Genomic DNA, 11700 nt, shown 5'->3' with positions numbered 1-11700 from the left:
AATTGTGTGTAAAAAGTTCAGGTAGGTTTAAAAATATTGCCTCCCAATATTTTATGCAACAGGAGGTAACAAATTTATTTTACAGCAGTTCCACCAAGCTTGAATCCCCCTAAAAAATGGTGTCCCGGCACTGCTCGATTGCAGATAGTGGGATAAGGGTATATAAAAACATTTGCTTGCTGCTTTCCTGTCATTCCAAACCTCTTAACAAGAGTTGTAGTCCCATCGTCAATCGAAAAAGGCGTCGTCGCTTTATCGTGAACGGATTAACGAAATATATCTCTGGAAATAAGTGGTGTTTGTTTTATTTTCGAATAAGATGGGAACGCTGACCGATTTTGGACAGATTGCTCTGAAATGGGATCCGAAAAATTTGGAAATTCGTACAATGTCAGTTGAAAAAACACTTGAGCCTCTAGTACTACAAGTTACAACTCTTGTAAATACCAAAGGGCCGAGCAAGAAGAAGAAAGGTAATACTACTCTAACAATAATGGAATAACCAGTTTTGAAATAAATTTTGTTTAGTTTTGTGCAATTTGTATACACTCATTATTGTATACGAATAACACATACACTCAACGTCATATCTTGGGATATGTGTGATATAAAAAAAATAAAATTTTTTGTGTGGATAGTCCCAGCAATTGCCTTCATATTCAATTGTTTAAAACAATTTTAACCTCTTTGGTACTCTTATTATTCGTGCTTCCAAAACATTTTAAAATAACATGTTTTTAAAAGTTTGCGTACAGCTGGAGATAGTTGCATCTATTGCCAATTTAGTGATTTAATTATCCAGCTAAAGGTAGGCAATTACAAGACTCCGAAAGGAAGATTGTGTAAAATTGCATTTGGATGGAAAAAGCTATTGAGAAATTTTGCGGAATCAAAGGTCGCGCACACTCCTCAGTGCAGAGAGTCATTAAATTGTATATTTCCACCAGATCTATACTTCCCACGCTCCGAGAAGGCCGCCCATGCCGATTAACAAAAGGGGAAACAAGAAAGTAATATTTATGGTGCAAAACAATCAGTAACTGACCACCCGGGAACTGCAGCAAGAGGTGAAAAGTATCTTTTATAAAACCGTTTCATATTCTACTATCCGAAGGATTATAAAAAAATCTGGATACATGAGCTGCGTGGCTAGAAAGAAGACTTATATTTCAAAGATTAATCTAGAGAAAAGGGTCTAATTGCCAATGGGCCATGTTTCCAAACCTCCAGAGTTCTGGAAGTCCAAAAGAGCAGAGAAGCCCTCAAAAAACAAAACTTATGTTATGGGGGTGTATGGCTTCTAACGGCGTTGGAAATCTGCTGGGACTTAAACATATACTCAAACTGTAAACACAACTTTGTTAATTTTTAAGTAGTACATTTAAACTATTTATTTTATTTAAAAATTCTTTACTGAACCCGATGTGACTAAATCAATAAATATAGTCCTTACTTGTAGCGGTAGTATATAAATAAATAAATGAAATGAAATGGTTACAGAACGAATTTTATGTCCAACAAGAAAAGTACCCTAAACATACAGCCCATACTATATCAAGCTGTATGCAAACTTTTAAACATTATTTTACAAGTTTTTGGAGAAACAAGAATTGTAAGAGTACCAAAAAAGATAAAGTTATTTTAAATTATAGAATATGAAGGTAATTGCTGGGACTATCCACACAAATAATAATACTTTTGTATATCACTCCTACCCCAAGATTTTAATTGTCAAATGAAAATAATTTTCACTGTACGCAGAGATGTGAGTGCAGCACTAAAAAGGCGATTTGCCGCTGTTTCGTTCGATTCTGCATCCGTTGATTTTGTGCCAGTGCTGAACTGGAGGGTAATTACACAAAGGACTAACACATTTGTATGTACTTTTTTATGTGCATGCGGCGGGAGAGTAAAATCTCGTAAAAAGCCGATAGGTGGCGCTTTTTTGTTAGCTGAGCAGTGGGTGTCGGATAGTCTAGACCGTTGACAAACGCTTGTTTTCTTGTATAAAATTTAAAATCCAAAAAACTTGACATACTTGTGTGATTTTTGTTGCTTTTATGTGCAAAATCCGCTATGGGTCTATTCCTAAACGGTAGATCAATATCATAAAATCGTGTGGTACCTTAAACTAAAACTAATGTTATGTGTAAAATGTATATTATGTTTAAAAGTAAAAAGTAAGTACGCCTATGTCTGCGAAAAATAATTTGTCATTTGCAGGATCAGGGCCGATTTACAGTAACATTAAAATATGGTGACTGGAGGCAGTTTTTACCGTTCAGAGCCTTTTATGGCGATTTTAAGGACTCTCACTGTTGGGGCGGGGTGGCTTGATCACTGAAGTAGATGACGTCCCAAGATCGAATCACGGGGGTACTTTTGAATTTTTACGCGACGTGCGTGAACACTTTGAAAATATAACTACTTAAACCTAGCTTAGCTTAAGCGCTCCAGAGCGGAGACTTAGGGGAGAGATAGAGAGGGAGAGCAGAGGGCTGCGCGAGAGGGAAAACTGCCGTTCGACTCTGCCTCCAGAAGTCACTCGACTATACCCTTCTTTCTTGGTTTTTAAGAAACAATACGATTTTTTTTTGGCAGCCAGTGCGGCAAAAATGAAAAAAATTTTAAAAATATAAAAAGGTTGTTTTTTTTAGAGGTATAGAACTTTAAGTTGGCATTACTGTTCAAGATGGCGACCGATTTAACACCTGTCAAGTGATTTATTCTCAGTTTGGTTTGGCAATTCATCATGAGTAAACTCACGCCTGAACAACGCTTGCAAATAGTGCAGTTTTATTTCGAAAATAATGGTTCTGTGCGGAATACGTATCGCGCACTACGTCCATTTTATCGTCGACAAAATCGTCCATCAGAACAGTTAATTCGCTTAACCACGGAACGATTTCGCACCGCGTTTACTCTTATTGATAACTTGAAGCCTCGAGGCGCCGTACTGTGCGTGCAGAAGAAGCTATTGCTACTGTATAGCTTAGCATTGAGGAAGACCCGAATGAGTCCATCCACCATCAATCACAGGAATTGAATCTGGGTCCATCCACTTTATGGAAGAATTTGTCGAAGGATCTTGGTTTGCGTGCTTACAAAATCCAACACGTGCAAGAATTAATCATCAAGCAAGGCGTAGATTCGTCGAATGGACCCAAAACGAGATTTCCATTGTTCCCGATTTTCATAAGCGAATTTTGTTTAGCGATGAAGCGACCTTCTGGTTGAATGGCTACGTCAACAAACAAAACTGCCGCATTTGCAGTGAAGCTAACCCTTAAGTGTATGTCAAAATACATCCAGAAAAACTGACTGTTTGGTGCGCTTTATGGGCTGGTGGATTCGTTGGTCCGTACTTCTTCAAAAACGATGATGGCCAGAACGTTACAGTCAATGGTGATCGGTATAGAGCCATGATTACTAACTTTTTAATTTCTGAATTGAACAGCCATGATTTCCAGGAGCTGTACTTCCAACAAGACGGCGGAACATGTCACACAGCTTGTGCCACAATCGATTTATTGGAAGACACGTTTGGTGACAGTCTATTTTCACGTTTTGGACCTGTGAATTGGCCTCCAAGATCTTGTGATTTAACACCGCTAGCCTACTTTCTGTGGGGCTATGTAAAGTCATTGGTCTATTCGGATAAGCCACAAACGCTTGACCATTTGGAAGACAACATTCGCCCTGTTATTGCCGATATACGGCCACAAGTGTTGAAAAAAGTCATGGAAAATTGGACGTCCAGATTGGACTACATCCGAGCCAGCCGTGGCGGTCATATGTCAGAAATCATATTTAAAATGTAATGCCACAAGATTATCTTTCGAATAAAAAATTCATGTCAATCGAATAATCCATCGTTGTTTTATTGAAATTTAAAGTTCTATACCTCTATAAAAAACACCCTTTCTTTATATTATTATTCTCCTGGTTACCAGAGGAATTCTATTACCTTCTAAACGCAGTAAGGATTTGTAATTTTTGAATGACCTACTATTGCCCTATGATGTTGACCGCTAACCACATTTTTTTCAAAGGGGCGATATTTTTAAAAGGATAATTTAAATGACAAATTTTAACAGCATATAAATAGTCCATCATTGCTCAAATTTCGACAACTAATTCACCAAAGTTAGACACATAGGAAAAACCAAACCAATGATCTTTCCAAAAAATACCAACTCTGTTGGACATATTTCATATAAAATGTTCTTAATGTTTTAATTTTTTCTTTATAGGAAAATCGAAGCGTGCCAGTGCATTAGTTGCAGCTGTTGAAAAGGCAACCGAAAATTTTATTCAAAAAGGTGAACAGATTGCGTATGAGAACCCAGATATCACACAAGAAATGTTAACCGCTGTGGATGAAGTAAAAAAAACGGGAGATGCTATGAGCATTGCAGCTAGAGAATTTTCTGAAGATCCATGCAGCTCGCTGAAGAGAGGCAATATGGTGCGGGCAGCTAGAAATCTGTTGTCAGCTGTTACCCGTTTATTAATTTTAGCTGACATGGTAGATGTTCATTTGCTTCTGAAATCGCTCCATATTGTTGAGGATGATTTAAACAAACTAAAAAATGCATCGAGTCAGGACGAGCTTATGGATAATATGAAGGTATGAGTAAGACCAAAATTACATTAAAATTGTACGATATCAAGACACTGACCTACATTCCTATATATACATAGGGTGGAAATCTTAATGTTAGGACAATTTATTTTCCTGCCATTTAAGTATGAACTTATAAATAAGTGTTTTAGACCCCTAGAAAACTTTACATGTTGGCACCCAAAAAATGGATTTTGAAGGAACCAACATCAACAACTGTGGCTCCTACAGTTTAAGTGCTAAAAAAAGTTAGAGTTATATTGCTTAGTTTTCGTCAATACCACTCTAACACCCACAAGCCATTCAAAACTGTGGAGCCCACATTTTTCAAATTAAAAAAGTTTTTGCTGTATTGTCTCGTCAATACCTATCGAATGATCTAAAAAAAGTTTCCCAATAAGTTTGTAAAATATATACATATATTTATCTCGCGAGTAGGTCGCGCTTTACAATCTCTCTCTGCTGCTTGTGTCATCATTTCCCATTTGTTCCCTTTAGCTGAGTAACGGGTATCTGATAGTCGAGGCACCCGAGTATAGCCTTCTTCCTCGTTTTTAATGTTCTTACTGGGCAGGATATTCTTTGATATCAGAAGTTTTCATTAATGCATCAAAGTTATAACTCGTCTACTTTCTACGGTCATAGGAGCTAAGGTATTAGCTTTTTTTCAAGATATGTATATGGACAATTCTCCGATTTCTCGCCAAAGTCGTACGCATTCAACATGAAAAAGATGAATACGTCAACAAAATGTTGAATAATTACGAATATTAACGTCGCTCGGAGGGCTCGCTGAAAAGATTTTTTGTAATTAGAATCAATAGCAATTAAATTATATGTAGCCGTCTATAAAATTGTATGATACTTCACGAATATATGTATTGTTTACAAGTGCGGAAGGCAACTGTGTTCCGTCAAATTTACCCCCATTCTTAATCTTTTGCGATGACTTCTCGACCATTCGGATCATGTGTAGGCAGTTCTTTGTTATAGTACGAATGGCCATTTTGTACCCTTTTTTCAACTCAGTAAGGGAAACGCTTTCGACTCAATAAAGTATATATGCTTTTGATCAGCATCACTAGATGAGTCGATCTAGCCTTTTCGTCCGTTTGTACGTTAACTAGTCTCTCAGTTTTAAAGTTTTCGAGATGAAACATTCCGAATAGTCTTATTTCTATTGCAGGAAGTACAAATGATAAAAAAAAATAAAATAAATATAATTTTACAAAATTATAATATTGTTACTTGACTTCTTCTTTTAGAATTTGGAATAAAATTTATAGAAAGAATCGCCCGATTTTTATCATATAGCTGACATAGGAACGATCGGATAATTAATGTCAAAATAATTCGAAGATCGTTATATTTTGTTTTCGGTAAAAATACACGGTAGTAAACTAAAATGGAACATTACCTAAACATTTCTGTTATTAGATTTTAGTTTTCTTAAAATCGGAAACCTCTGTACATGCTCCCACGGGAACGACCTACAAGGGTATAACAACTTCGGTTTGCCGAATTTAGCTTTCTTTCTTGTTTGCAATAATTTCGTTCTGTGTTTTGGAGTAAGCGTAGTTATGACCACAATGCGGACATTCTTTAGAAAAGTAGCAAAATTAAACGGCATCAAAAACAGGCCTATTTATAGAAACGGCTTAAAAGATTTAAAAGTACTGCGATAAATGCGCGAGTGATAAATAAATCGTCGAGGGGCGTGCAATACGATCACCTATTGTCAAGGTTGTCCGGCATAAGTTATTTCATTGTTCTCTGGATCCTGGGCTTTGAAAGATATTGAATATATATATAAATATATATATATTTATAAAAATATTGTTCCTTAGTATACCTATTCACTTAAACACAATATATATAGATATATTATGTCAGAGGCATGCGACTTCTTCAATGGCTAATGGAGAGACTCGTCTTCTTTAATTGTTCATCGGGATTGGCACTTTATCTATCGATTTCGTTTATTTAAATGATTTTTAATGCGTTTTGAATGCTTCAAATGTTTTGATTTTCATTTGTTCTCCAATTGTTTTGTATGAGGCGGGCTATCTTCCTTTGGTTATGTATAAGTTTACTTTTGACTGGATCGATTAACACACTTCTTTTGCTAGACTACTTTGCTTAAAGTATAGGTCACTACGCCTCTGAACGGATGACTCGTACATCTTAACAATTTTTAGGAGCATGTGGATCAAGAGTACTGTAGCCACAAACATCACAGTACGTCGGATGTCGTCCTTATGGTAGATCCTCTCCACGTTCTTTAATCTTACCGGCAGCGGGGGCTCGACACATACGATTCTTTCGCGCTTCTATTCCGGTCTTCTTTAAACGGCTAAGGTCTTTTATACCAGTCTTGAGCTTTTACTTGGCCACCTAGGGTGTCTATTCCTCCAAACATCACAGTACGTCGGATGTCGTCCTTATGGTAGATCCTCTCCACGTTCTTTAATCTTACTGGCAGCGGGGGCTCGACACATACGATTCTTTCGCGCTTCTATTCGGGACAGTTGGATAGAGTAGCTGGTCTTGGTGGCGTAGACTCCATGGGCTGATGCCCAAGTCCAGAGAAAAATCGCCTTTCCTCGGAGCTGGCTGCTACCTTCAGAAAGACACCAGAGTGGATCCTCCTGTCTTCTTTAAACGGCTAAGGTCTTTTATACCAGTCTTGAGCTTTTACTTTGCCACCTAGGGTGTCTATTCCTCCATATCCGCTATCTTAGGAGTCAACGGCCGGCTGTCGCACTTTGCCAGCTTCCATTGTATGGTTACCAGATGGTCGATCGTGGCCGTTGTTCTAGCCACACGACACCCGTGAATTGCCAAATTGTATAATCTTCTGTCAGTCTATCGTCGTAGCTTCTCTATGTGACTCTTTGTATGGGAAGGGCGTACACGTCGCTATTTTTGTTGCCGCATAATTTTGATGTTTTTTTTTATTAATGTATCTAAGTTGTAAAAACCATCCGCTATGTGGGCGTAACCACTCTTATTTTAGTTACTGGATATGCAACCTAATTACTCTAAAATGCAGAAAGGAAATATTGTAAAAATTGGTAAGAAGAAAGAAGAACTGTACACGTGCGGCACTGCGTTAGAAAAAAATACTGGGGGAGTGTAGCGTAACGTGACGAGTGAGGCAAGGTCACGAAATCGTCACATCACACGTGGGAAATTTCCAAATAATTGTGTAATAAAATTAAGAACTCGTGTAAATTGATTGTCAGATAATTTTGACTAAAAAGATGGAACAAAAATTAAAAGACATGTCTAATTTCTATGTGTTTATACCTCCAGGCGATTGACTTCGATTCTTTTGTATTTATTTCTTTGAAACGTCTTCTATTTTTTGAAGACACTAATTTTTTAATTTCTTAAAAATAACAAACTAAGATTTAAATAAAATTTTAGGGTTTTTTTTATTTTAAACATATATGCATTTTGTTACTTACAAACCTAGGGGTTTTTGTTTTAAGTTGAAGCCGTTTTTTCCTCTACGAACTCACGTTGCAGCAAGTAGTGCAACTCGCTAACTATTATTATATGCTTATGGCGTTTCTGTATCTGCGTTGTTCGGCTTGTAAAAGAAAACGGGCCATGTATGTATGCATTTGAAGATGTTTCACTGCGGCACTCGACTGGTCCTATGGATGGTACTGGTAGCTGCATCTCCAATTTCTTGCTCACTGCACTTTTTGGATCTTTTGCCTTTTACTTTCAGTTTTTAACGGTTTGTATATTTACTTTTAGTTTATTTTGTTGTTTTTGTCGATTCCCTTTGATTGCCATTAATTAAATTTATTCGCCTTTATAGTTTAGGTTGTTCATGGATTGTTTTAATGCGCACTGTTTTCTTGACACTAGCATGTGACTTATTCACGGTTTTAAGCCAATGTTGGTCACCACTTTCTCCAGTGCATGATGTTGGTCCACGCGTCTCTGTAGAGAGCGTTTTTAAATTTTTTACAATCATCAGAATTTTGAGAACTAACAGTAATACAACGGCGAACTTCAGGGTTATTTTTTGGCTTCCCAAAAGGGCTATTAAGTCAATTCGTTCATAAGAGTATGTCCGAATAATGTAATCGATACTAGATGGCTGCCTGCAATCTCGGAAAAAGTTGCTTTGCTGCTGGTATATCTGCATATCTCCACAGCTGCTATTCGAGGCACTACAGCGTTTCCCTTGTTTTTTTTTTAATAAGGCTACCGCCGGTAGGTGTCGCATTTTAATCTCGCTTTGCTGCTTTTATATCTCTATTTAGCTGAGTAACGAGTACCTGATAGTCGAGGTACTCGAATATAGCGTTCTTCCTTGTTTGATTTCACGATATCGAATTTAATGTAATAAGCCCTCCGATGTTTTTAGCAGCCATCTCGCTCGCTCTAATTATGGCGTTTGTATTTCTGAGTTATTTAACAATCTGTTAATAATTTCTAAATAAAAAAGGAAATATATTTAATTAAGATCAAATAAGTATTTATTTTACCAATTCTAAATTTTTATTTTAAGTTTTTTTTTATTTGTTTTTATATGTTTTTTCTTAATATATTTACTACATTTGTTATGTAATTATTTTAACACAAGTAGATTTTTCTTGTAATGAATAGTGCTTAGATATAGCTAATTTTTGAGTTTTTGGTATAAAGCAGTGAAAGGATAAAGTGCCTTTAACAGTCATCGGTTTTTGGTATCTTTTTTCCAACTTTTTTTCTTCAACAGCATATTCCGCGTTAGTTGAAAATTTGACTGTTATATTTGCTAGAGACTTGGATGCCCATTCGAATAACACCCAGGGCGTTTGTATTGGGTAAGTTACTCTTTGCAGACTAGCTCTAGCGGCTAACATTTTAACTGTGCCGCCTAAGCCATCACACGCACCTTTGCCGTAAGAGGTGGGGAAAAAGTGCCATTCAGCCTTTACGAACATATCGATACAAATTTTGTTTAAGTCCTATGAACTCAACTAGCTCACAACGTGAACCAGTTCATCTATTGTCGATACATTATTCATTATTAATCACATTCTAAACGCCATTAGGTTCTAATAAGAGCGAGCGAGAAGGCTGCAAAGTGCTTTCGTTGAAAAAATAAAAGGCTTATTACATTAAATTCGATATCTTGAAAACAAAAAATGGCTCCAACCTATAAAAAAACCGATTGTAGGCAACGAACGGGGGCATATTTTAAAATTAAGTAAAAAAATTTTTTAAATTAAAATTAGTTTTTATTTTTAAGAAATTAAAAATTTTGTGAGTTCAAAAAAATGTATTTAAAAAGTAAAGGTTTCAGAGGATTTTATGCAAAACACATGAAATCAATCGGATAACTTTACTTTTTGAAAACTAGCTTTTTTTACAAACTTTTAAAAATTGTAACTAAAAAAATAATTTTTTTTCGTCCAAGTCCTGATACACGTGTTTAATTATTTACTGAAAAGTATACGTAAAAAAAGTTTCAGGCAAATCAAAAATGTCAACTTAAAAAAGCTGTTCGGCTTGTAAAAGAACGGCCCATATACAGACCTTTCCGCTTTTGAGAAAATTAAAAAATAATCACAAAAATATTACATGTTACATTATATATTGTTGAACGTTGATGCACTAAGAGCAGTACAAACAAGTGGCCCAAACGACACCAAGCACGTGTTACGCGCGGGTCCATTTTAATTTCGGGCAAATACGGTTCGCGAGGAAGGTACATAGAACAAATAAAGACAGGACAAAACATAGATCAACAAGACTAAAGCAAATGGGCTAAGATTTTAGTTTTTAGTACAGGGATAGAAGTTGAGGAACAAATTAAATGATATAGGTTGTTATAATTATTAGAAAGAACTCGAAAGGGCTCATGCTGATTAAAATTAGATGAACATCGTGGCAAGTTGATAGGATGGTAGCTTCGCATTAGTCTAACAGGAACATTGAAAGTTAGGCGGCTTACCAAATCTACAGAATCAATATCGCCTCTGATAAGATTATTCATAAATATAGTACCAAGCATAATTCTACGGCTTACTAGACTAGGCAAATTAATTAATAGCAATCTACTCGAGTAAGAAGGCAACCTGACGTTTTGATCCCAGTTCAAACCACGTAAGGCAAAAAGAAGAAATTGTTTCTGTACGGACTCTATACGGTCAATGTGCACTTGATACTGAGGACTCCAAACGGAAGAACAGTATTCTAAATTAGGACGGACAAGTGAGGTAAATAATAATTTGGTAGTGTATGGATCATCAAATTCTTTAGACCAACGCTTTATAAACCCAAGAATACTCATAGCTTTATTTACAGTAGAGGTTATGTGGGAGTCAAATTTAAGTTTAGGATCCAGGAGAACATCTAAATCGTTTACTGAGTATATTCGGTCCAGGGACATGTTCAGAAGAGAGTAACTCATGAAAGTTGGCGTACCCCTATAAAAAGTCATAACGTTGCATTTAAGATAGTTTAAATTCAAAAGGCTGTACTGACACCATTCCTGGAATCTATTAATGTCTGACTGCAAGCAGAAACCAGATTCAACATTATTATATGAAAAACAAAGCTTAACATCATCAGCACGATAGAAGGAAGATCATTTATAAACAGAGTAAACAGCAAAGGGCCTAAATGACTGCCCTGAGGCACTCCAGATGTCACGTTGATCATCTTGGAAACAGCGTTCTTGAACAAAACCCTCTGAGATCTACCATTCAAATAACTTGAAATCCAAGTTAACAGATTATTCGGAAACCCGAGCTGATCTAATTTGAATAAAAAAAGAGTCAAAGGCTTTACTAAAATCTGTATGTATAACGTCCGTCTGCAATTTTTTGTTAAATCCATCTAGTACAAAAGATGTTAATTCGAGCAGGTTAGTGGTGGTCGATCTACGCTTAACAAAACTATGTTGACACGGCGATATTAAAGAGGAGCACAAATGTTGCAACTGAGAGGTAATAATGCGTTCAAATGTTTTAGGAATTGCAGACAATTTGGAGATTCCTCTATAGTTCTGAACTTTAACTTTCGCACGCTTTTTGTGGAGTGGAATAATAAAAGAATCTTTCCAC

At 36.3% G+C, this 11700-nt stretch overlaps 1 protein-coding gene across 3 annotated transcripts in view; it reads left to right on the top strand.

Moving 5' to 3' along the window:
• The first annotated feature begins 206 nt into the window (after positions 1-206).
• alpha-Cat (catenin alpha) overlaps positions 207-11700 on the top strand; it is a 154300-nt gene continuing 142806 nt past the window's right edge. For 2 of the 3 annotated variants that reach the window (XM_070996780.1, XM_070996779.1), the window contains exons 1-2: positions 209-473; positions 4254-4630. In XM_070996780.1, coding sequence (XP_070852881.1) covers positions 320-473; positions 4254-4630 — 531 coding nt within the window. In that variant the 5' untranslated portion in view covers positions 209-319. Of the gene's footprint in view, positions 474-4253; positions 4631-11700 lie in introns of all 3 variants that reach the window. The other variant, XM_070996781.1, reaches the window with a different exon arrangement.

Source organism: Drosophila suzukii, chromosome 3 (assembly GCF_043229965.1).
Source record: "Drosophila suzukii chromosome 3, CBGP_Dsuzu_IsoJpt1.0, whole genome shotgun sequence".
NCBI classification, from domain to species: Eukaryota; Metazoa; Arthropoda; class Insecta; order Diptera; family Drosophilidae; genus Drosophila; species Drosophila suzukii.
The sequence above is the reverse complement of the archived record's forward strand: the minus strand, read 5'-3'. Positions and strand labels throughout refer to the sequence as shown.